This window comes from Diplotaxodon limnothrissa, linkage group LG15 (assembly GCF_057381915.1).
Source record: "Diplotaxodon limnothrissa isolate DT_005_m linkage group LG15, D_limnothrissa_male_GT1.1, whole genome shotgun sequence".
Classification (NCBI taxonomy): Eukaryota; Metazoa; Chordata; class Actinopteri; order Cichliformes; family Cichlidae; genus Diplotaxodon; species Diplotaxodon limnothrissa.
Window position 1 is genome coordinate 15,735,413 of NC_140610.1, and position 26,994 is coordinate 15,762,406.

The 26,994-nt window shown below is 41.6% G+C and overlaps 1 protein-coding gene across 1 annotated transcript in view; it reads right to left on the minus strand.

The window, feature by feature from the left end:
• The window catches only part of fut8b (fucosyltransferase 8b (alpha (1,6) fucosyltransferase)), a 95,164-nt gene that overhangs the window by 15,795 nt on the left and 52,375 nt on the right, over nucleotides 1–26,994 (minus strand). Inside the window, exons 2-6 of the mRNA XM_085372494.1 lie at nucleotides 26,385–26,983; nucleotides 18,281–18,399; nucleotides 17,145–17,307; nucleotides 11,434–11,548; nucleotides 4,695–4,932 (exon numbers count right to left, since the gene is read on the minus strand). Of these exons, the coding sequence (XP_085228620.1) occupies nucleotides 4,695–4,932; nucleotides 11,434–11,548; nucleotides 17,145–17,307; nucleotides 18,281–18,399; nucleotides 26,385–26,587 (838 nt within the window). The 5' untranslated portion in view covers nucleotides 26,588–26,983. The remainder of the gene's footprint in view (nucleotides 1–4,694; nucleotides 4,933–11,433; nucleotides 11,549–17,144; nucleotides 17,308–18,280; nucleotides 18,400–26,384; nucleotides 26,984–26,994) is intronic.

The following is a 26,994-nucleotide window of genomic DNA, read 5'->3' on the forward strand; positions in this document are numbered from 1 at the left end:
GACACCATCCAGACTCAAAATATGGAGCCTCTCCATTCATAATACATTTGAGACTTAGTTTATGAACTTGGAGATCTCTTGTTCCAGTCTATCCATGGCAGGGAACATTATGTTTCTCCTGATGCTCTCAGACTTGCACAGAAGGCAGTGATATCTCTACAAAGAACCTCAAAGGAATATTCTCTCTTTGGCAAATTAGCTCTTTGATCAACGAAGCATTGTTCCAAAAGAAGCCTGGTTTCCTCTCTATGCGTCGAGACTTTAGTCTGTTATACCAGATGAGTGACGGTGTTAAGCTCTCCAGCTGTCCACTGAAAACAAAAGTTGTGGCAGAAGAGCAACACGAACGAGTGGAATAAACAGTCAGCAGGGGTAGATATGGAAATGCATTATTTTTTGCCATTTCTTGCAAAGTTTAAGTGTTTAAGAACGGCAGCAACTCAGTCACAAAGTAGCACACCACGTAAAGCTACAGAGCGGTGGTTGCCTGGTGTATCATAGTTGTTAACACTCTGTTGACTCAAAAAGCGCAGTGTTTTCCAAACCTCCTCTGGCATTAACATCAGCACAACAACTGTGTGCCAGAAGCTTCACTGAATGGGTTTATGGTTCTATCCATATAGTCTTTTTCTGTAGTTAAAGGTCCTATCTGGTGTAAATTATGTTTATATTAACTGTCCAAAAGTTGATTCTGTTCATCTGGATGTAGCATTTTCAGTGGGAGAAACGTTTCGTCACTCATCCAAGTGAGAGGTCACTTGGATGAGTCCAAAACCAACAGAGAAAAGAGACTAGAAAATACTAATACTGTATATTGATCACTACCCCAATCCTTAAAAATTGTTATATTTTATATTAGGGCTGTTCGATATAATGAGATATATAGTTAGCACACACACACACACACACACACACACACACACACACACACACACACACACACTTTTTCATCGTTTTGATGGTCACTGTAGTGGCTATATTAATTTCTTAAAGTTCTCTCTTTCTCAAATATTTAATATAACCACACTACGGACAGACAAGAGCCTGTTTTTTATACGTTGTCGTTAGCAACAACGACGGTAAAACCATCGCGTGTCCGCTTGTTTAATTTCTACATAAACCTTTCAGAATAAAGCTCAAGATCCTGTTGAGACCTTTCAAAATAAACTGAATCACGTGAAAGAGTATGCAGAGTGTTTACGGATGAGAAGCAAAAAAAGAGCCTATCCTTCTTTTTTTTCAGCTGTAGAACAAACCATAGAAGGCAACCCTGTATGTCCTGATTATTTCAGGGTGGATCGTCTTGTAATGTTTTGTTTTTTGTTTCCCATTTGCGGAAAGAAAATCAGCGGGTCCCATAATGACTTCGTTGCTATCTTTGATGTTTCCCGCAAGCATTATGTTTTCCTGATAGAAACACCCTGTCACATACGCATAAACCATAGATCCTCTCTAGGTCTATAAATGTCTCACGTCCTGGGGGAAAACACTTAACAGAAAGTGGGAGAACCATGTATAGATATATAAGGAAATTGGAATCGTGAAGGGCTGCTACACAATATACCAGAAAAGTCAATTTTACCACATAAACAGAAACAATACAAAGGCATAACTCAGTACAGGACAACCCAAAGCATGTTTCTACATGAATGTAAACACAAACAAGTGGTGACATTCACAACCAAATGATAAAGAACATTTTGAAGAGGAGAATTTGAGAGAAACAAAAGTAGAAAATAAAGTGTCCTCAAAAGGGAGCGCTCACTACCATCTGGGAATTCAGCTTGTATTGGCACTACTACAAGTTCTGAAGAGATCAGTATTCACTACATTAAACACTGTAATTGCACTGGCATGGGCAAACACTCCACTTAATTAGCGAGATATTCAATGTATATCTACTTATTAATCCAAGGCTTTAGCATCCCTTTGTGGTCTAGTGCCCCAAGGAAAGTACTTGCTTGCACTGTTAACAAAACAGGCATGACCACAGGCGTAGCCAAGTACCCAACAGGATTACATTAGCTATGCCCAGCTAGTTAGCTGGCTTGATTATCAGAAACTACTGCCTCTGCAAATTGCAGGCTTTTATAAGGACAACAATTCAGAATGCTAAAAGGCCTAAGGAGGGTAGTGACATTTGGAGGGAGCTGCCTGCTGATGTGCGCTGCCAGATGGCATATATGGATCTATAGGAGACTGTTTGCAAGACAAACTCCTACGAAATACATTAAAAAGTGGAAAAGGACACATGAAAGGCAGGAGAATAAGAGAGGGAAGGCAGAGGGAGAGCAGGAGATAAGAAGGGAGAGCCCAGGAGAGCACAAGTAAAATAATGCGATAGGAGAAAAATGAAGAGCTGAAAGGACATGGCGACGAGAACGAGGAGGCAGTGGAAGATAACGTGATAAAGAGGGAGGCAGGTACAGTCTCATAGTAACACTTCTAAGTCATAACTGAGCTCCTTTTACATATGCTCCGGTAATGTCAGCTTAGAAGTGGAAAAACAAACATATACTGTGGGACTCAGTCATATTAAAATTGCACTTTATAAAACGGTTGAATTCATTTATAAATGATTCTGCTGCCTGTGCATTAGTAGGGAGATCTTTTTCCTCCCAACAGCCCCATCAATCTTTGGCCTAAGGTATTCTGGTATCAGCTGTACATACGAACTAACTTTTGCTTCAACTGTGTTCACAATGAACTGGAAGTGTGCAGAATTCTAATGTCACGCAAAAATAACAACACCATGAATCAACAGCCATACTAGCATTGTCTGTATGTAAATCTGAAGGTGATGAGTACGACACTGGTTTTGCTGCCAGACTATTCCTTTGGCAAATGCCTAAAGCTGTGCTGGTATGGGCATTTCTACTGTTGCGAAAAATACAAATGTGAAATATGAAATAAGAGACTCGGGTTTAAAGCTATGCCCCAAACCTGCATGAATATTTATATTCCCTTTAAGTGTCCCCTGGCATATACGTAAAATGTCTTCAAAATATAAAAAAAAAATCAAGCATAGAATTAGTTCAGGCAAGATGAGCCAACTATGGCAGTCAGCCAATATCCTTCCACATGTACTATGGACAGAGCTCACCTGGAATATGTGCTATTTCAGGTCCCCCAGGCACACAGCCCTAGCACCAGTCAGCACATATCCGCCACTGGTCGCTAAGGGAATATATATATTTCCTAACTGGTCGGCAAGTGGTTTCTGGAGGTTGAAGAGGGCGCTGCACCAAAAACCCTCTTGAGACCGCTTTGATTGCTTAGCATATTGTCATGGTTTCTTGTTGTTTGCATGGAAGATGCCAACTTCTCTGGAAATGGCTGCTAAGGCTTAATGTGAAAGCAAATTTTCTATTGAATTTATTTATTTATTTAAAAGGGACAGTGCAGTTTAACATAGTTCAAGTGCAAGACATGAAACTGATGTACCGCACACAGGTTTATAGCTACTGCTAATTTTCGACAATTTTCTGGTTTGTTTGCACATTTCAGCTTTACTATTAATAAAAAAACAAAAACAAAAACAGGCGGCAAGGGTTTGCAGACAAGTCAATTTGCATCTTCCATGCAAACTACGGTCAACTAATTCATTTTGCAAAAATAATCACAAAGGGGATTTTTGTGCAGCACCCCTTACTGACTATCAGCCATCTGCACCCACTTGCCAGTCAGCTGGATAATACAGTTTTTTCCATAGCAACTTGTGGTTATGGGTGAGTCATTGACTGATTAACTTCCAGCAACCACCTGCAAGCCAAACAAGGAATACACATTTTTCTTGTGTGACCGGAGGTCGCCAGTTTCTAGGTTGATGTATCTGGAAGATGCTTTGCAATTGACCTCTACCCTTGTTCCTCCATTTCACGCTGTTTCTAACTTAATCATTAATCATGTCATTGTCTTTCCATGTTTGTGCACTGAAGGGCAGGGTGTACCAGAACAGAGCAATGGTGCTAAATGTAAAGTACCGCAGATGGAATAACAATCCTACTTTGATGAAAAATGGTCCATGGACTGTTTATAAATGAAAGAGATCCTGTTTATTTTCACTAACATACGTGTAAAAAAGCATTTTTACATTCAGCTGAAAATTACCTTGGTGTCAAAATAGATTTTTGACAGGAAAATGATGCAATAGTGAAGCTGTATGGGAATATAAGACCCTTCAGTCAGTCTCTGCCACAGCCTGGGGCTACAACAGAAAAATGACAAGTCCTCTTAACCTAGGATTCCATAAATTAGCTCTAATTGATGCAGTTTATTTATGCTCGGTCTGTGATGAAACCTACAGGATGTGCAGGAAATTGTGAATCAGAATTTTCCCTTCAATATCAGCCTCTAGGCTCTATCAGAGACTTTTGCACATATAAAATTACTGTAGGTCAGAGGAGTAAGGTGCATACAGAAAATGATTTTTTTCCTTTTTGGCTATAAAATCTATGAACATTAACGTGCTGCTACACCGGCTGCCAAAACGTTTTAACAAGAATTGCATAGTAATGCTTAGCCAGGCAATTCACACTTTGCTTTCGCTGTAACAGCATGAAAGAAAAGGTCTGGCAAAGCCTGTTTTAGGTGGGATCGTCCAGAAATCAGCGCGTAACTAGTCACAACTGGCATCTCTGAGGCTTTCACTGTCTGTAATTCATTGTTGTGCTGTTAATTTTGTGTGTACTCACCTGACCAGTGTCCAGTGGTGGCCCCAGAGCGGTCAGTGCAGGTGTTACTGACGGGCAGAAAGACTGTTTCCCAGCCGCCGGGAGCATAGCGCCAGTTGTGAGACTCCAGAATGAGCGTGCGCTGGGTGCCATAAGCGATCATGAAGCAGTAGACGACATGGTGGAGCTGGCAGCCGTAACCACAGCCCTTATTGATGTTACACACCAGCTTTCTCGCCTTACTGCAGTCTGGGGGGTTCTGGGAGAAGGAAAGAGTGGTTCAACATTTTTTATTGCTTGACCTCCACCTTGTATCTCTCAAAGACCTACTCTGTGACTTTTAATATCAAATAGCTGATATTGTTTTGTGTCCTTTTCTTATCTAATACACCACTCTAATTTCACGATGCCTGCTTACTCCCAGGTTGCCTTTCCTGCTGTACATGCTATTTTTCTCTACTCTTTAAATTAATTTTGCCTCCTCCCCCTCTCCTTTTTAGTCTCATACCTTCTATTGTTAAAGGATATACATTCTATACTTCTACAGTGTTACAGTGCTTAAGAATTATAGTGATTTTTCAAATTTTAATTCAAATTCAAATTTTGTTTGTCACATACACAGTACGACATGCAGTGAAATGCTTAGACAACTGTTTGTGTTCGTCTTGTAATCAGAAGGTTGCCGGTTCGGACAGCCTCGGTCGTTGTGTCCTTGGGCAAGACACTTCACCTACCGCCTACTGGTGATGGCCAGAGGGGCCGATGGCGCGATATGGCAGCCTCGCCTCTGTCAGTCTGCCCCAGGGCAGCTGTGGCTAACTGTAGCTTGCCTTCACCAGTGTATGAATGTGAGAGTGAATGAATAATGGAATTGTAAAGCGCTTTGAGGGTCCCGAAAAGCGCTATATAAATGCAATCCATTATTATTATTATTAAATTAATAGGATTATTTCCCGAAGAACAGTTGCTTTACTACTGTATCTGTCAGACATGAGGGAGGCAGTGTTATGGAATAGGCATGTGTGGTTGGCAGTGGATCTGGGTCACTGCCGTTTTATTTATGATATGAATGCTGGTAGAAACACTGGGATGAATTGTGAAATGTACAGATCTATACTCTCTGCTCAGTTTTAACTAAAATTTAAATATTCTTTAATGGCCAAGTCTCATGCATGATCTCAACCCAGCATAGCATCCTTTCAGTCATTAGTTACAAAAACGAATGTAGAGAGGCCTACAGAAATAGCAACTAAAGGTGGCTTTGATAAAGGCCCGGAAGAGCATTTCAAGGGAGAAAAAAAGAGCATTTGAAGAGGTCTATGAATTCTAGACTACAAGCAGCCACTGATGGGAAAGACTTTCATCTTAGTAATTAAAAACAATCCTTATATTTTAGATGATAATAGTCTGTTCAACTAATTTTGAGCATCTGACAATAGAGGACTGTGCACAAAAATGGCTATAATTTCCCCCAAAGTGCATCCAAATCCTTTTCGTTAAATCTCTTTAAGTATATCTACTTCAATCACATATTGATTACTACCAAAACCTTAATCCAACAAATTATGGCCCTAAAAATGTGTGAAACTGTTGTCTTCATTATTGTAAAAATAGAGACTGTAGAACATTTTCAGTTTCATACATATTTACTAGTGCATATCAACATTAAGCAAAGTATAGCTCCCAGTATTATATACCATGTATAAATATATAACACTTGATGACAATTAAACTGCAGTTTACCACCTGTTTCAAGAAATTATTGAGCCTATAAAGATGACAATCTGTCAGATGAGCTCTTTTCCTGTGATTTGTTGACAGTAAGTAAAAATGTAGACTGTTGAAAGCCTCATCATTTACTTTCGCTCATGCCTTCACGGTTCACAGCCCCTTTCTTTTGCTGCATTCTCAATGTTTCACCTTTACAATCACTCCTTTTACCACTCTATAGCGCTTTATTTCTTGCAACTTCCCTCCTGCTTGTTCCCCTTTCCACTCCCTCTAATCCCCCATCTTCCCCACTACTTCAGTCTCATTCCTCTTCTTGAACATTAGCTTCAATATCATACAAAGTCTGAGGGGGAGAATACCAAATGAGAGGCGCTGGGGAAAGAAACAAGGATTTCTCTCTTTTTTTTAACATTAAAAAAAATAAATAAAAAAATTGGAAACCAGAAGAGAGTGACACATGCTGTGCTGTCGATGAGTTGCCGGGCGGGTAGCGATTCGCTCAGCAGCCGGTCTGAGCGACTCCACAACGCTCATGCCAACCAGCTTCCTAAACAGCAATTACCGGCTGATGGGAGTGTTTTCCTCATTAGGCTGCTGCAGCTGTGGATGGTTCACAGTAATCAGGCCGCCCGGCACCCACCGGCTAACGCTGCCTATCATACACTAGCAGGAGAGGAAAAGGAAGAGAGGGTGGAGGAGGAGGGAAGGAGAGGGAAGCGGCGAGGAAAAGGGATGAAAGCATTAAAAAAAAAAAAAAACGTGGTGATGAATGTAAAAAGAGGACAAGAGGCAATAAAAAAAGGAAAAGGAAAAAAAGGAAAGAAGAGAGGATCCTTTATGTGAAGAAAACTGATTACCACCGCTGCTGCTCAATAACATGAACAGGCTACAGCAGCCATAGAGGTGACAGAACAAGCCACACAGGTATTTCCCTTCGAGTTACAGGCTGCCGCTACTACCCCCATAGGTGTAGGCTAACTTACTGAACTAATAATCTACAGTGGCATCCTGAGCTTGTTTTCAGTGTCAAACCTGGCCCCCGAGTCACAGTACGTGCATGAGATCATTCTGTAGAATGAATCTCGCGGCGTGGAGGCCACCGTTGGATGCCAGGGCGGTAATGGTGTAGCAGGAATGACTGCAGCGCTTAAGAGACGTGGTTCAAGGATAATGACGGCCGATGCATGCACAAAGGCAGCCTTCGAGTAGCGCTTTGTACTGTAGGTTAAGTGGCTCTTTAAATTGTTCTTTTTTTGAGTGTGAAACACAGCATCAGCTGCAGAGCGATTTGCACTAGAGAGACCACGGAGATATTGTTTATTTAGGGACTATGGCTGAGGACCACTGAATTTGAGACAGAAGTATGCCAAGCTTAGGTAATTATCCACTGTGATGCTGAAATCGTGACAAGTTGTTCAAAGGGCTCCTTTTGTGTTTTCCTATTTTTGTCATACGCATTTATCTTACCACACTGGATGATTATATTAGATGTAAAAAAAAAACATGAGATCAGTGCACGTATGAATAAAAACCAAGACTTAAGACTGTTCTAAATGTTTGATTTCAAGCAATTTTTCTCCTCTTGGATCTGAGTGCTGTCATAGAGAGGGGGCATGCTTAATACTGTCATCTCAGGCTCTGGCTGTGAATGTTCTGTTTACAACAGGCAACCAATGAGAGGCCTACACTACAAAGCAGGATTTTGGCTTATCCAGGCAAGATCTCTAAATCACCATGGTAACTTATGCTGTGAACCTAACCTGTGCTGGAGCAGGTTAAGATCCAGTTTAGAGATCAACAGGTATAAAATCACTACCTACTGATAAATCAGTTCTCCAGAAAATAGCGTCACAACTCCTGGAAGATCCCTCAGACGTCTGTGCCTGAACAGTAGGAGCAGGTTGTTCTGAGATTCAGTTTCACACCGGCTGGGACAAAATTAATTTCTCTTGGATCCGAATCAAATTGAAGCGATTTCAACTTCTTGTTTATTAGTTAGTAAACTTTAATGTTTAAATGGATCCTGTTTAAAGTTTCAGAGTTTTAAGGTGCAGCTGTCACCTTAGAAAATAAATAGCAGCACTTAGAACACAATCTGTGATAAAACAATCAACTGGAATTAAAATGTTTATTTTACCTGTTTAATGCGCTAAAATTAATCATTAACGATCAATATGTGTCCTTTTTTCAACAGTGTTTCATTTTAAAGTTGCATTTTCTAAGTTCTCTATACATTTGATAATGTTTCTGTTGTAGGGGCTCATAGTGATCATTTTCGTGGAAGAAGAGTCATGTGATCTGTGAAACGCCACTTTAGGATTCGTCAGATGCTGCCAACACCAGCCCTTTTGTGTGAATGCAGGTTAACTTAGTAGATAACAACCTTTGTGTGATCATTTAAACAGATCGACAATGTTAGACTAAACGAATGCAGATAATGGAAAGATATCCTTGAACAAGCATCGTAGAGTAAGGCCCAGAACTTAAAGGGAAAGACAAAAGAGTGAAAACAGCTCATTTCAAACAGAGCACTGTAAGATGAGCAGTTATATATCAGTATTAGTTTGAACTGTGAATCGTGTGAAGTTACTGTAGTATAGTCCAAAAGTAGAATATACGACGCTGTAAATGAGCATAATAGACCCCCTCTAAAGTAAGACTCCGGCACGTTTGAAGTAAAATCGGTGTTGCTGCGCTTTGCTGGCAGGAGACTTACAATAATATGTTGATGTTTCAGCAATAAACTGCATAATATATTCAGCTCATTAAAGCTTCTGCATTTTCCTCACGGATGCCTTTTTAGGAAAAACACCTCTTGCTGACAGGCTGTGACATATTTTACACATGAAGGTGCAATCGCGTGTCATTTAGGCAGCCTCGCCTCTGTCAGTGCGCCCCAGGGTGGCTGTGGCTACAATGTAGCTTGCCATCACCAGTGTGTGAATGTGTGTGTGAATGGGTGGATGACTGGATATGTAAAGCGCTTTGGGGTCCTTAGGGACTAGTAAAGCGCTATATAAATACAGGCCATTTACCATTTAGAGGGACTGGTTAATTAGCATGAACATCTACAATGGCTGCACGAGCTTCACCTTCAGAAAAAAACTAAATCTAATATCATTATTAGAAAATCCGATGCAGGAAGAACTTTTTAAAAGGTTTTAGCATGTGTCGTTTCCTTTATTCATTCATGGATCATTTTATGAAATTATTTCACATTTTGTTTTTCCTGATAAGAGTTTCTTTGTTGGAAGCAACGGCAAAACGTTTTGCATTCTGCAATTGGTTTTCTATTGAATTGTTTTTCCAGTTACACGAGAAGTCTCCTTTTTGTTAATGGGATTTAAACTCTATACCTACGCACAAGGGTACATGTAAGCACAACAGACAAAAGCTAACACCATAGAAAACACCATTCAATCATAGATCAAGACTGTCTTTTGATTCTTCAGCGTTAACAGTGTGATGGGATGAATGCTCGCACTCTTCATGTCTCTAGATGTGTTACTAACAGGTACACGATCTGCTTTCCTTCTTTGGCATTGACATGAGCACTTGATTTATGCCTTACTCCAAGTGATTAGTAAACATTACTCTGATTGGATCTCTGGCACTGAGAGGCATAGGTGATCAAATCTATCTGGACAACTATCTTAAAGCTGTAACAGGTGAACACAACCACAGAGCTGCCAAAGCTCCAGTTTTTACTCAGCTTGTACAGTAGCTCTTTGAATCAAAACAGCTGCCTGCTGGGGCCAAAATTGCACAAATAAAAGCAAAACAAATCAGCTGAAAGATGCAATAAAGCTTTGTAGAGCTGGCTAGGGTGATTGTGATTATAAGCACACAAGCACGCCATGCCAAGCACTGGACAGATTTATAGTGATAAGTGCTCTCTGGGAAATGGTGTGCAAAAGCACCAAAGATCAAAAACATGATTTTGTTCATTAGCTTTTAACACCACTACGCAAAGGCTCATAGTGCAAAAATAGATGAAAGGCTTGTCCAACAGAGCGCCATCTGAAGAAGTGAGCCTCGATGTTGCGAGTGGACAGATGGAGCAGACGGAGAAATGGAGTTAGTTAAACCGGGAATGAAAGGAGAGGCTGGTGCGAGTGGCAGAGACAGGAGGACAGGAGGGAGGAGTCCGTCTGTGTGAGTATGTATATATGTGTGAGTATGCATAAGGGATGTTGAAAGAGACACACGCACAAACTCACATGCACACACTCTTCGGGTATGAGCGTGTGCATATGTAAAGCTGAGGTTGTGTGAATGTGCGCCAGTTGCCCGCATAGGTGCGGATGAATCCATCTGTACACGAATGTGTGTATGATGAATTAGTGATGGCAGCTGGTAGAGCGGTGTGATCCCTCAGCGGTGGTGACAGCAGCTGTTAGTGGTGCTGTCTCCACCCAGCCAGACTGACTGGGTCCTCTTCGTCAAACACACCGGCTCATTAATGCTGCAGGGCATGGTGCCGCACCACAACGCCCCGCCCGGGAACCCTGCAGCACCAGAGCTGGAGAAGGGGAGCAGGGCAGCTGAAGCGAGTGAATGCGTCTTGAGTTGTGCATGCACTGGCCTGTAAGTGTATGTGCATCTCTGTGACTCTTGGTGAGTGTGTGCATTTGTGTCTGTTACTGTAGTGCATTGAGATTTCTTTACATTTTCGCATATCCACATGTGCTGATCTGTCACTTTGCGTTTCTGTGCTTTGCCGCATGTGCGTAGGTGACACTAAACTGCTGACAAACAACAAGCTTGTCAAATGTAACTGCTGAAACCGTCTGCTATGGTACCACTCACCTTCTAGTTGTGCAAACTGATGTTGACAGATATGGACGGTGCAAATCAGACGAGCAAGTGTGAAAGATATTTCTGGTTTATGCATATGTGCATTTATTTGTGTGAAGAAAATATTTGCATCGATGCTCACAGCATAGTTATGTCTCCGACACCTTTGTGTATGTTTGTGTGTGAAATGGTACAGTCCAGTTGGCTCAGCAGCTGCTGTGTCTGTGGATACCTGTAGATAGGTGATTCTGTTTTGGACCAGATCCGACAGGTCTTTAGCCTCCTTCATTCTCCATTCACCAATTCCATCTGCCTGGCTGAGGTAGTACAAGTCTGTCATGATGGACCTGCAGACACACAAATTTCAAAAATTTATCGCTCGAGAAGTCTGCCAGGCATGTGTAATTTGTTAGGTCTGTACACACACCCCCCCAGAAAAAAAACACCTTTTCTAGATGCGAGCATTGCCAGTAACATCAGATTAAAAGCAGTGCATCTGCAAATCACTGCACTTCACATCTATGAGCATTGCTTTTAGTGCCAAACGCCCACAGTTCCTACCCAAAAAGCAAAAGTACATCTCTGAGAGGCTTGTACTTAATAATCTGACTGCAGTTGAACCCCCCCCGTATTTAGAACAGACACTCTTTTGCTCTCATTAACAGTGTCAACATCTGGCACAGAGCTTTTAAATGCAATTAGCGCACTTATATTAGGTACTCCTTGGTAATATGTGTACATTCTCAAAGATAATAAAACACACAACCTTATGTCCTTAACAGGTCAACAAGTTAATCATCTTTCGCTGTGCAAAGCATGAGCCTTTCAGGGTGTGTGAAACGTATCCAGTCACAGGCTAATATTAATTAAGGACATAAAAAGTCAATTTGTTGGTAATATGAACATTGCTTAATATGAATTGTACTGGAAATAGAGATTACAATGTAAAATAATTAGAACTTTAATGACTAGTGGCTCATCTGGCCCACGATCAATCAGGATTCACAGGTTATAGTTCTGTGTGAAATACAGAAACAAAGCTATAGGCTTTGTTACCGCTGGTTGGCTGTAATTCACAAATTAATAGAATTTATTGCCACTGATATCAAGATATAAGAATATCAAAAAAATTACATATTTAGTCCATAACCATATTGCCCACTTCTATTTTTGATATGTGGGCAGTATTAAATGTGCAACATCCATCTGCACTCATATGGAGAAGGGCTGTGGGGGTAGCAGTGTAAACAGACAAGCTCAGACCTCCCTCACCCCAGCCACCTCCTCCAGCTCATCCAAGGGAACGCCGAGGCCAGCTGAGAGATATAAACTCTCCAGCATTTCCTGGGTCTGCCCCAGGGCCTCCTCTTAGTAGGACATCCCAGCAACACCATGCCCAGGAGGCGCCTAGAAGGTATCCCCATCAGATCCTCGAACCACCTCGGCCGGCTCCTTTTATCTTTCATCTACATGATGAAATGATTCGAAAGGAGTTCTTACATAATATGTAATCAATTTTTATTCTAATCTCTATCTGCACTTTCCTGGACATAAACTGTCCTCAATAAAAGGAAATGTTTCCCCAATGTTATAATGGTATACACCTTACCTGTGAAACACTTGGATAAGAAAATCAACCAGACAAGAGTATATTGTGCGAGTAAAGCATTACAAAGTCTGAATAGTCTTTTATATTAACAGGAAATAAATTCTAATGCTGACTGACAACAGTGTCTTTCTGGTTGTTTAGCTGCTTTTTGGATTAAGCTGGCTATCTGCATGCTGCTGGCAGCAAATTTGTGTATGTGTCACATGCCGCTTAATATCGTGACCATCCACTTCCAAAGTTACACGAGAACTGAGATATATGCAGCTAAGGGCAAATGCAAAAGCATCTCTCTCACACACACAAACACACAAACGCACACGCGCAGACACACATAATTTATTAGTCATTTGTTTGACCCAAATCAGTCACATCCTGTGTGACTGAGAGTTCTTTAACGTATAATCAGCAGTGCATACAAGGACACGCAGGGAAGATGAAAGTAACGCAGTGTTTCTTCAACATAAACTTCAGTTAGGTGTAGGTAGACCACCCAGGTATTTTAACTCACCATTTTCTTATCTTTTTTTTTTTTCTTTTTTAAACAAAAGCATCTCCATTTACTAGTAAATAATCTGCTCACTCCAGTTTACCCCACCCGTTCCCATCTTGTATTTTTCCTATTGGGTGGCTTCCTGTCCAGGTTGCTATAGAGTTTTTTTTTTCCAGGAAACTTTTTAAAGTGTTACAGCAGGGGACGTACATGTCAAATTATCAACAGATCAGTTCCGTTAAGAGACCCAAATGAGCTGCAACAGTGAATCAGCATGCAGAATTTCATCCTGCCACTGGGTGTGTGCCACATCCACTGTATAGACATGGGCCTTGCGACAGTAGCACTTCTTCTGTTTTGGGGGTCTGTTGCGAGCAGGAGCGCCTCTTTAAGAATTCTGCTGCAGAAAAGAGGTTCACATGCAGCTAAGGAAGTTGAGTTGGTGTTAAGCCAAAGGACGAGAAACTGACTAGAGAGGCAGCTGAATATGCTGAAAAGTTAATAATACGTCTACTTGACAATCCAAAACCCTGCAGAGGAGAAACCTGAAAAGTATTATTTCATAATTAATCTGAGAAAGCTTACGTGTCTCCTTTCCACAACATATATGTCTGAAAATGCATTCTAAATGTGTGCGACACAAAACCGTACCATGGCCCCTTTTTAACAGTGCGGCACAGCGAATGGCGTCTTACTTGTTAAAGCTAACGAAGACAGCATCATTAGTCACTGTCCCATTTTGAAGCTGGAACCACAGCGTGTAAATGGATGTCTCCTCCTGTAGTGCACAGGGGAGCCATAACCAACCCTCTGTGCAAAGGAAACGCAAACTGGCCCGTTGCAAAAACCTAACAAGAAGGAATCCACAGACAAGCCCTGAGGGATTTGGCAGCAAGGCAGGAGAACACCGCGCTGATATGAAACCTAGCATATGCACTGCATTGTGTGCGGCTAAGCGTGTGGGGTCTTATGGATATCTGAAGCTCGTGAGCTTTGCCACAGCCTTTGATTGGCCGAAAGTGAAGCGCCAAAGGCTGCAGCTGCACAACTTTTCTCAGCACCGACTGCAGAGCAATTACAGGTTTCAGATTAAAGCATAAATATCACCGAGTCAGTTGAGACAGATTATGTGCAAAAGGGAGGAAAGACAAGAGGTTCTTTTTTATCATCTAAATATTTTTTTAATTGCTGTGCTCTACTCTGTGAATTTATTCTGGTTTCAGTTACAGGCTTTCAGTGAGGCTTTCATTCTCTAGAAGCGCAGTTATATGAGTTTAGGCTACCCAGCGGATATGTTTGTAGCACTGTTGAATATAACTTATCTCAACAGAAGTCATAAAAATTGCCAGATGTTCTGTAGCCCAAATTACACATTTCCTTCTCTGGGTGCTTTCTACAGTATGCAAATCAGTCTGATCAACTAGATTATTGGTGTTAGAAAAATAGAGTCTTTTTTCTGGAGATTTGGTCAATATCACATGATCGCCTTTAACCTCCTAGGACCTACGGTCCACATATGTGGACATCACATTTTGGGTTATTTAGACCAAAATACTCAATTTTGCTCAACAATAGCCTGATATCCACTTACGAGGACATTATACTGCTAAGGTTCTATTGAAATTTTAAATGAATATCCTCATATGTGACTCTCTTTTTTCTTAGAAACAAAAATCAGGTAACAAAAAATAAAATAAAATAAAATTTGGTAATTCTTTGTTTTTACATTCATCAGGTCCCAATATGCCCAGATGTCAAAGAGAAATTAAAAATGCATGCCGTGGAAGAGTTTGGGTCTTAGGAGGTTAACATGGCGTGCTTTTTAACTGTGATTTTAAACCGTTATCTCAGCTAGATTATTTTAGGCTTAAGGTTAAGTTTACACTGAGCTTACAGTGCTATTATAGCATATTACCGAGAAACCATAACACACACACACACACACAGAGAGAGGCACCACTACTGTGACACATTTTTGATTGCTTAATTTCCTGCTGCAGACATTCAAACTTTGACCTGTTGTTTTATGACAGTTCTTTATGAGCTACCTGTAAAACTTAGTCAAATTAAAAGCCCTCTATAATGCAGTGATCATTTTCAGCACTTTCAGCGCTTTTTTTTAAGCGTGCTGCATTTTTTGCCTTGGAAATTTTCAAGGCAATGACCTTTCAACCTTGCTGAGCAGAATTTAAACAAGGATTTATTTAAGTCAAACATTTCCCTGCTCTTTCCACCTCTGCTCCATCTTTGCAGCGAGAAGGGGAGGAGGGAGGGACGTTAGATAGAAAGCGAATGCGTGTGAAAGTCTGTGACCGTGTGCTCATGTCTGCCTGTGTATTAGGCGGTGGAATCAGTCTGTGGAAAGCTTCTTAGGCAGCAATGACTAAGACAATGGGTTTTATAAGCCACTTCATTGGGATTACAATGGAGCCACTTGGCAAAGTGACACCCGGCTTTTCTCTGCAAAGCTGCAATCCAAATGACAGAAAGTGTGTCCATGACCTTTGCCCTTTATTACTCAGCAGCTATCGTAGCACTGCTTTCAAGACTATCAGGATTTTATCCCATTTATTACAGATGGCATTAGCACTAGTCACATCTATAATCCAAGTTCCTACAGTGTCTCTTTAAAAACCTGTTTGCCTAAATAACTAACTGGTACCTTAATAATTATTTAGTCCTAAAGGTGACAAAAAAGTTAGAATTGATCAAAAGTAGCCATGACTGACAGTTGTGCAAGCCCTTTTCTTTACACTTGGACACACGTATGATAAGCTGTGCGTGGGTGTTACTTACTGTTACTTTAAAATCCTAACCAAAAGAACGGAGAGGCTCTGAAAAACACCTTACATATTAATAGGGCTCAGAGCCGTTTTTAATTTTTCAATACTGCTTTCGATGCGATACCCTAGTTTTTAAACTTATAAACTACTTTGTGAAATATGAAACACTTCTGATTAATTTAGCAACAAACAGATAAACTTATTTAACCAAGCATTGGATGTCGAGTTGGGATTTTTAACAGCTCCATTCTCTGTGGCATAATGAACTTATAGATTTCATCACTTGTCCTTACTGGCCTGGAGCACTAACCACAGGGACCATGAAACTAATTCCCCCGCAGATTGTCATTAACGTCCCAAACGGCAGCATTATTGACCCTTCTGCTGCAAAAATACATATAATTGTCAGCACATTTATATGCTTTTATCCCGGGGGCGGTGTAAGGGTGGAATTACATGCGCTTTCGCAGGGACTTTTTTTTTTTTCGAGTGGGATACTGCGCCAACTCCTGTATGTTAACTGCAAATGTTGAACATTTACAGGTGGTTTATGTATTTTTGTTTCCTGATTTGAAAGGCGTTTTAAATGGAAAATTACCAGGCTTGTGCTGTAGTTCTGTGGACTGTCCAGTGTTGGGGCCTCTTACATGACTAAAAAGTCTGAGTAGCTAATAGTTTGATAGGTGAGGGATTTTTAAATGCTTTTAGACCCTACAAAACAAAGTATATTATTTTCAGGATGTAGAATGCTTTTCCTCGACCGAACCTGCTGCAATTTTGCTCCGAAAAACAGAGAAAGCAAACCAACAGATAGCATTTATGTGCATATATTAATATTTCCAAACCACATAAGCAACCACAATCACCCAGATTTTAACACAAGATGAAATCTTTGCAGACTTCATAAAGCCTTCCACACAGAAAGGAGCCATTAGCCAGGCCTGCACCTTATTAAGATGGCGACACTAAATCAAAGACATAAAAACAAAACATGATTTTTTTTTTTTAAATTTATCACTGGTTTCACTGCGAGTGTTTCCCATTTTTTCCAAGCAGCCCACCTCTCCTGGTGTCCCAGGTCCTGCAGGAGTGTGTCAGCGTACTTCTGCCTCTCGCTGGGCTCAACATTGGCCAGTTTCTTCACCTCGCTGCGGACAAAGTACCAGAACTCCTTAACCCCATTCTCCACCCTCCGCCGCAGCTCCTCCTGAGTGGGCCCGGGACCTACAAGGACCAACAAAGACACTCAGCTTCTGTGACATTTTAGGCACAGGCGTAGAACTATTGAGTTACTCAGCTAGAAGAAACAAGGTGCCAGGAGGACTTTCAGAATATCTGAGCATTATATTATGAGAGCGTAAATAACCTACAAGCACAAAGCAAGGTCTGGGAACATAACCATTAGAGTCTTCTTCTTTCATACTCTGTCTCTGGGTGTTTTTTTGACCTCATTATTAACAACTTGATCCCTCCTGCTTGCGATGGCGCTCTCGTGTTTTTCGAACACAGGGAGGATCTCTATACCCCTCCCGAGCCAAACAATGTGGAGTAACCTACATGGATAACACAGCTGCCTGCTCTCATTTTTGTGGAGAAAAACAAGAAAAAAAATCGAGGGAAGGAAAGAACAGCCTCAAGCAGGGGAAGGAGTTGGTGAAGAGGGAAAAGCTCTTATTTTTTTCCCTTGTTTCTCACATATTCTCTTTTCTCTTTAGTGCCTCCCTTGTGGAAAAAAGCTGAAGGGTATTTTTAGCTTTTTCCTCCCCCTGCGGCAAGATGGAGAGACTGACCCTGCTCTGCCCTCCAAGCTCGCATGTCTTCCCCCCCCCCCCTTTTCTCTTTTTTCCCCTCACCTTTCACTCTTGCCAATGGTACATCCACACTGCTTCCATTTCATTCACACATTTCTTTGCTCACCTGACAGCTTACCTGCCCCTCTGACCATGCTTAGGGTGGCAAATACACACATAGCCCTGTCCATCTCATCATGTGGCTTTGCCATTATTGCTCCAGAGCTAGAGCAGGCTTAACGCCAGACTAGACTCAGATTCTCGCTGCAGGAAAAAGCTCATAGGAGTCATAGACTCAAAGCTCATAGACAGCCCACACCTTGAAAATCAATTTTTTTTTCCTCATATTTGTAAGCTCTGTGCCAAATTCTTCCCTGCAACCTTTTAGGTAACTCTACTCTGCTTACCATCTCCAGTAAGTTTCTGGAAGCTGTGGATCTTCTGTTTGGCTCTGGTTAGTTGGTCCTCCAGGGAGCGCAGCCTTCCTGCTGCCAAGGACCCGGCATCGGCTTGACCCTCTGGTATCCTGACGGACACAATAGGAGATATAACAGATGAATTTGGGAACATGCACATCACTAGTAAGAGAAAAGAGCAAAAACATCCATCTCTGCAGATAAGCTGTGCTGCAAATGTAAAATTAAATAGGTAAATAAAGGAGACACTGCAATAAATTCATTTTTCTCATCTCAATAATGAAGGGTCACACGATGTATATGTTGTGCACTTGTAAGTCTTTAAATTGCTTATTTAGAATAGACAAAATAAAGCCATGAGTTTTAAATTTACAGTGATTTTAATGGGCTAACAGCCAATATATGACTTTTGATTCTTTGTTGGGTTTTAAAAAAAATGTTTATTACAAATTTAGTTTGAGGGAAACAAATGGAACATTTTCCTAATTCTAAAATTGCAAATATATTTTCCAAATCATAACAAGGAAGAAAAAAAATTCTCCAACATCTTTAAAACTGACATATGCAGCAGGCAGGAGAACCTCAAAATCAAACTCTAATCCAAACAACCTCTAATTTGGTGTTTTACCCATTTATATCTTAAGCAGTAATCAGTTGGAGGCAAACCGTAAAAGTGTTGTGGTGACAAGCAGATGCACATACAGAAATACTTTGATATATTAGAGAGTCTCTGAGCTCTTTGTCACACAATGCTTGAACATTTAGCCACAGCAAAACTGACGTTTGACGACAGATAAAAATCCTTTGCACACATCAATGTCATGTTGTTTTCCCCACCCAAGTCAAAAATCTATCAAAATGTCAGATTTTTGCAGATATGTCTTTGCATCTTTATTGAAAACAGGTAAATCACATGTAGTGCAAGGCTAACTTGATGTAAAAGTCGCTGGAACACAAACTCGATTACCACCAAACTGACTTTTTAACAGTCTAACAATGTAGCTGAGTATTCTGATGAATTAGTGAAACTGTTTATCTTCCATCATGCACTGGTTAGTGAACCATATCTCTTCTGACTTAAAAGCTGCTTTCAAAACTAAGCCACGAAAGCTGGCATCTCGCAGTGTTCGCCACTGAAAATTCCATTTCATTTACTAAAAACACCACAGCGCAGCGTTCCAGAGCCCTGTCCTGATTTATTTATTCAGAGCTCAAGATTATGCACAGGGCACTGAATCACTCTCCGTGTTTGTTAAGGCCGACCTGTCTCCTACTCTACAGTTTTACAAAAATATCCCAAGAATCCACTGAGCAGTCTCTGAAGTGAAAGGCAAATGATGGTGAAATGCCATGTGTTACATTTAATCAAATAATGTAGAAGACAGAAACAAATAAAAGCAACTCTTAAGCTAGAACACGGTTCTCCTTTTACTACAAGAATGGCAAATGCATTGAGTTTGTAATGCAATACCTCCATAGGCTAACGTTTTAACTCCTTAATGGATACAAATTTGATTTAGTGGCAGGATCATAGCATACAAAGATGACACTAAGTTACCATTTCAGAAAAACCACAGCTACATAAAAGCTATACTAGAGCACTAAATTGATTATTTACAATTAGTTACTGTACTTTGACTGTTTATCGGCAGACGCAGTGGGAATTCCCTCTGATTACAGCATCTATCATGTGCTACATTAGTGCTCCGGAGACTATGGCGGCCCTTTTGTTACCAGGCACGACTGTGATGCTGGTACTGTTTTCGAAATCTGCGTTGGCGTCATGGCAAGATGCCGCCCCGGCGACACTCAGAGTAGTCGGATCTACTTAAAAGACAGGCATTAGTCCTTTGGCATGTATTTATACAACCGACAAACACAAATAATACAAAACTTTGTCTTTCTATATGAATATGAATTACATGCATGTAATAAAAATACAAATGAGCACTCTGACAACAGAGTTCAAATTAGCCAAAGGAAAAAAAAATGCCACTGACATTATACAAAATCAATTTCTCTACATAAACTCATTAAAAACTGAATATGTCCAAATGCACAGGGGCATTAGTGAAGTGCTGCAAAGGCCATGTTAATGAGTCATCAAGGCATGCAAACTCAATTTGCTCCATAAATAAGGAACATCAGTCGCTGGCAGGCATAAAGATGAGACTTTTAAAGTTGCAGTAGCCTTTCTTGCCACACAAATTCCCCCTCATTCCCCAGAAGCCCTGGCCTCCCACTTCACTGAGCACTAACTGAGCATTGTGCTTCAAAGCCATGGAAACTGAAGAGAAAAGAGAGGTTATTTGACATCTACATTACGTAACTGCATCATGGAATGCTAAACCTCTGCATAACATTGTGGCACCACGGATATTTATATGCATTCCTTAAATCAGGGCTTCTTTTCTCCGTGAAATCTATGATGTGTCCCGTTACAGCTTCCTGACACAGATCTTTTTTTAAAAAGGACCCAGGTGCATTTTCAAACCAAATATCAGCTGTAGTATCTTTTTTCACAGCTAACTCTGTTCAGAAAAGCCGTCCCTAAAGGCCTTAATCCAGTAGTTACTCCATTGTACAGGAAGTAGGACAATTACAAAGTGACATCATTTCCTTTGTTCTTTGACAAAGCACACGGACACAAAAAACAGAAGACGAGGCGATCTATGTAACCTGAAAAGTTTTTGGCATCTGCAGGGGATGAAAAGAGGCAGGGTTACATTGCAGTAGTGCAGTCAGTGGGGTTTTTATGTCCCATTACAAATATAGATGTCTTTTTATGCAAGTATTTCTTTTGCAACTTATTTATTATCAAAAGTTCATTCTGCTGCCCTTTATGTAGAATTCAACAAAATGCTCCCAACATATCAAATCTTTAGCTATTTCTCTTTCACAGAGCTCAAAATCTACGATAAATATTGAGCCAATCTAGACTAAAAACTATTAACTTCCATTATTAAAAAAAACATAAAAACAACAGTCAGACATCTGTTGAGATCAAAAATGTAAAATCCCCCCCCAAAAAAATCTCAAAGTGCATTTGAATTCCCACCACCGATCTAAGCTTGAAGTGGAAGACTTTGTCTTTACTGCCTACACATGTAGTAAAGACAGTCGACCTATATGTGACAAATTAAAGGGGAAAAAATACGATAAAATGTATTAGACCACCATTTGCCACCAATTCGGTTTTGAGAATAGTTCAATCCCCTTAATTAAATTAATGAAGTAATTTAAAAGTGTTTACTAACTTATAAACCTTACATAATTAATCAAATCACATTAAACAAATAAACTTCTACAGGTCAAGCAGAATTGATGCACTTGGACCCAAAGGAATTGAGGTTTCTCACATGATATCATGTGCACATTGGAGTTGTCCCCCATACTACATTACCAGTTGCTAGGGAAGAAAATGTACTTCCTGACTGGTTGGCAGTGGTTCCTGGAGATTGTCGGATCTCACTGGGTAAAATTTATTACAAAAAGGTGCTGCACCAAAAACCTCCTAGTGTTTGTTTTATTTGCTGGAAGACTTCCACTGTTGCCTGTATTTAACCATGTTTTCTGCATATACATACTAACTGCTAACCCAGCAGTAGTAAGACTTGAAAAAAAAAAAGTGCAATACAAACTGCCTTTAATGAAAATTTACCACCTTTTGAAACATGTTTTCGGTCTGTGCCCCACTTGGTCAACTGGTCTGTAGAAAGCTTCCATCACTCTCCAGCAACCACTCACAACAACTCGGGTAATCCTCATTTTTGTGTCCTAACCAGTGATTGCCTGGTCTCTAGGCCTATGTGACTCGGGTTTTATTCACTTGATCCCACATTGTTATCATAATCGTGGGCGATTATGGCTCAAGATTTGGGAGTTCGCCTTGTAATTGGAAGGTTGCCGGTTCGAGCCCCGGCTTGGACAGTCTCGGTCGTTGTGTCGTTGGGCAAGACACTTCACCCGTTGCCTACTGGTGGTGGTCAGAGGGCCTGGTGGCGACAGTGTCCGGCAGCCTCGCGTCTGTCAGTGCGCCCCAGTGTGGCTGTGGCTACAATGTAGCTGCCATCACCAGTGTGTGAATGTGTGTGTGAATGGGTGGATGACTGCATGTGTAAAGCGCTTTGGGGTCCTTAGGGACTAGTAAAGCGTTATACAAATACAGGCCATTTACCATTTAATTGTCACATGTCCAAACTGATGAACAAATTAACGTCATATATTCTGCAAAACCTTAATTCATGCTTGCTTATATACATCTCAATTATCACAAGCTTTTAAGGCTCGACTGACATGTTCCAGCCTTTCCTGGGAATTCAAACATCTTAAGTCACTTGACTCTAATAAGTCAAGCTAATAAACGACAACAATACAAGCGTAGTGCATACTACAAATTGGTGGAAAAGCCTGTTCTTACCATGAAAACTGCGACCAGTGTTCAACATTTGTTTTTAAAAACAGATAAATGCCATCACCATTTACAGTATTATTTGCTGACGTTATATGCGTAGATGTTTTGCAATTTTGCATAATATATTTCAACCCCGTGGCATATTAGTTACATTTCCTGCCTCCTTCCTTTGCTGCATCCACTGAGTCACTGTTCATCCAAGTAAACTGATTCTGAATGGTGCATTTTTGCCTCGCATGCTTCAACGCCTCAGCATATCCAGGGCGAGCCAGCTCTGCTCTGAGTCCTACTTGACAGAGATGTCCAGACCCCAGACAGCTTCAACAATGGAGCTAGTGTCTATGGTAGTAGACCATCTCTCGCTGGGCCTGAGCGACGGCCGGGTCGATGGGAGTTCAGGTCTGTAAACGGCAGCAGCGTCTGCTCGGTGCGCTTGCACTCTTAAACTCTTAAATCACAGCATAGGTAGATCTTCTTACTGTCCCTTTTCACACGAGAGAACAGTAGCCTCACAGAAAAGATATCTGTTCTAGAGATCAAATTTCTATTTAACATAAAAGGTAGCGACATATGAGGCAAATGTATGCAAAAAAGCACTGTGTAGATTTTACAACCTAATGTAGCCAGAAGCTAAACAACAAACAAGGACACGCAGAAGGCAAGTAATTGAGGTCTAATGGCCAATGGCCTATACCATTAAAAGACAATTTTACCAAACCCTGTAAAGACAATTTGTCTAAATCGTGCCCTTTTCTGTCCTAGATCAGGGCCACATGTTGTTGTGTATGCAAATAATTTCTTGTATCTGCTTTGAATCATGGACACTACATGCACTGGGTCACCTGAAACACTGAACTGTTTATCGAAGATAAATTTAGAGAACTGCCCGTTTTAGCGTCTAGTATTTGATTGTATATCTCAGCCTGTTAGCACTGGGGTAGGCTGAAATAACATTTAAAGCAGATTAAGGCAATGACTGTGGTCTCGGCAACCCTTCTCATCCCCTCTGTCCTCATTTTTCATTTCTTCCTTGCTGCTCTTTACTTAGCGCAGTCCTCACGCCATCCATCATGCTTCCATCCTCTTCTCCTTCTCTGCATTGTCCCCTCCCTCCCTCTGCTGGCATGCCTGGGGGAATTGATCAGGTCCTCATCGCTCAGCCCAGCTGTCACTCTCGCTCCTCGTTCTCTCCGATGTCAGACCATCGGGCTGGCGCGTGTCACCGTCTCCAGAGGAGCACTGGCTTCACGCCTGAGGTGACAAGCAGCTGCAGAGAGGGTGGAGCCAGACAGACCGAGCAACTTGACCTCGTGCTCACCTCTCATTAATGCTACTGGGTGATTGGTAGGCTGGCACGCTGCCTGTCACTCAAATTGCACAGGAGTGGCCTGAATAACCGAATTGCTGTACTCGATCGGTAGGCCAGCCAGGTGATACTAATTTGAACCTAAGTGCTGATTGATTAATTTTATGTGACAATTCCATTTCAGAAATGAAGAGTTCAGCAAAACTTTGTAAAAAGCGTGCAGAGAAAAGGTTGTAGAACTGAGCATTTTTTGTCATCTCAGTGACTTTCCTAATTTTTGATCAAGAAAATCAATATCCCGTGCAAACTGCTGCCGCTTCACTCTCTATTACAAAGAGAATGAGACAATGTAAACAAGATCCCTTCAGGTATATAATTAATGCACCACAATGCCTGATAATACATAACACATCTATCAAGTTCTGCTGCGGTGCGATGACAGTAACAGAGTTAAATTCTACTCTGAACTATACATCAGTGTCAGTGCAGTGGGTTTCTATTCAGCAAAATGTGCAATAACGCCGGTTTTATGGGTTTGAGGCCACTCGTGAAAAATGAGCGCACTAATGTGATAGTTAGGTACTTTAAAAGGATTGGCTCAGGTTCTTGTACAAGATTCAGAGATTCATGTTCTCGGACCAAATCTGCAGAACGTGTAAAACTGCGAATTGGGTTAGGCACGCGTTCCGCTAGTCGATCAGTGAGCTAGTGACTTGTTACATAGTCAGTCATTCTGTGACAACCTGCGGGATAGAGTCTGGCTCCGTGCCATACCCCTGTCAGCAGTTTGGTAGGAGAATGAGGCAGAGGAGAAGGAGGACGAGGAGGGAGGGTTGTAGGTGAAGGAGGAGTGAAACGAGGAACAAGAGGAGGCAATGAACAGAGAAGTAAGAGGCTGTGGCAGGGATGACGGGCAGCTCACTAACAGCCTTTTTGCGTCTATTAGAGCTCTCATATAGGGATAAGAGAGAGACGGCGGGGTGAGGTGCTGGAGTTCTCTCTTGGACCTGTATCTGACTATTACGCAGACGCACACAAGCACACACATGCACAAAGAGACAACGACGTGAACAAGACAAACCAACCGCTGTTACTGTCGATAGCTCATAAAGCTTGACCTCAGAAAGCCCGTTGCCCGCTTTTGGCTTGCTGTGCTGGATACTTAGCAGAAGCTTAGAGGGACTTGTGAAGGCCCTGTAGCAGTGCCCCAGTAAACAACTGCGGAGACCTCAGTCCCAGATCAACAACCGAACTCAATAACAAGCAACAAGCGTGCAGTGTGCCGGGGACCCATCTGGACACTGGCCGACTGAAAGCTGCACTTGTTTTTTATGCCATGAATTCCACCTTTGTTTTAAAGCCAATTTTGAATAATTACAAAAGCAAGGGATTTAATCAGGGACCAGCTGTCTGAAGCAATGTGCACGCGTGTGTTTGTGTACACCGATGAGGGCCCCGCATCAAAGTGAATCGGAATATCACAGAGGAGCAGCAATGGCAACATCTGAAGTTCCCTATTAATATGGCACACACTGGATCGCGCTACCACTTCCCGCCCACATGCATGCGCAGTCACAGGCACCCATGCACAGGCGTAGACTTTATGTGTGCATAGAAACATCGGCGGCATGCGGCGATAAGAGCAGAACCATCTGTCTCTATTACACATAGAGTGAATGTGCGAAAGACGCTGTGTGGTTAATGGGCTCGTACAATGTGCTATTGTCTTCCAAAATGACACAACAAAATCTGCTGAGGTGTGCGACAGACCATCCATCTGTCTGTCACAGGCAGCATCTGCAACACCCGTGATGAGCTTTGAAACTGAACACTGATCAGCTGATAAAACCCAACTCAAGCATTTTAACTTTAAGCCAGACGCAAGATGCCGATTTAGACAGATGCTGCTTAAAGTTCCATAAATTGTTAAGAAACAATCATTTCATTGCCACATTCATTCATTTGGAAAACTACTGATTGGGCCACCAGGAATCTAGACTGTGTGCTCATTGCTGGACAGGAGGAAGGAAGCATTGCACAACAGAACTTTTATCAACTCAAAAGTTTACGTAAGAGGCAAAGCAAGAGATGCAATACATCTGATCTCTAGATTTAGTAGTAACAAAACTCTGGGAATAGATCCATATTAATAAAAACTTTAAAAAAAACCTACAAATACAGATCAAAATGACAAACTCTACCCTAGCTTTGCTTTGATACTACAGAACATCTTCAGAAAAGGAAAAAGAAGATGGTGGATAATAATTCAATCAAGAAAGACACAACCAGTACTCATGTGCAAGTAAAGGGACTTAAACTGAAAAGAAATATTAACGGTTAATTGTAGCATGCGAGTAAGTAAACATGCAGTTTACCTGAGCGATTCGGCCATGCGCCGCAGGTCCTCGTTCTGCTGCTTGAGTCGCTCCAACTTGGCCAAGATCTTGGAGAGCTCCCGGCTGGACCGCTCCGGATGCTCGCTGTCCCTCACCAAGTGACCACCAATGTAGAAGAGGAGTGTTCCCCAGGCCAAAAGCACCAGGGTAATCCAACGCCATGAACCCGCCCAGGGCCGCATGTTTCAGCAACGCGACCCAAAAATGCCTCTAGGTGTGCCTGTACACCCACCGACCCGCCGGCCTCCCAGCCGGATGCGCACACGCACTTTGTGCTCTGTCACCACAAATGCCACAGTGGCATTGACATCTCGGCAGGTATGGGAAATGACAGATGGGAAATGTGTCTGTTTATGACCAAGGAGTGTTTGGTAAAAATACAGTGGGTGCTTCTCCGCCAATAAACCAGCCTCTCCTCTGTGCTAAAGCATGATTGGCTAATATGCTCAAAAGTCTGAGTTTTCACAGCCTGATTGGTATCTTCTCTCCTCCACCCAGATCCCTGTTGACAAGGTCGTCCAACACCACCTTTCTGTGTCCTTCCACTCCCACAGGATATGTTTTATTCAAGTTGCATCCTGTAGAATAA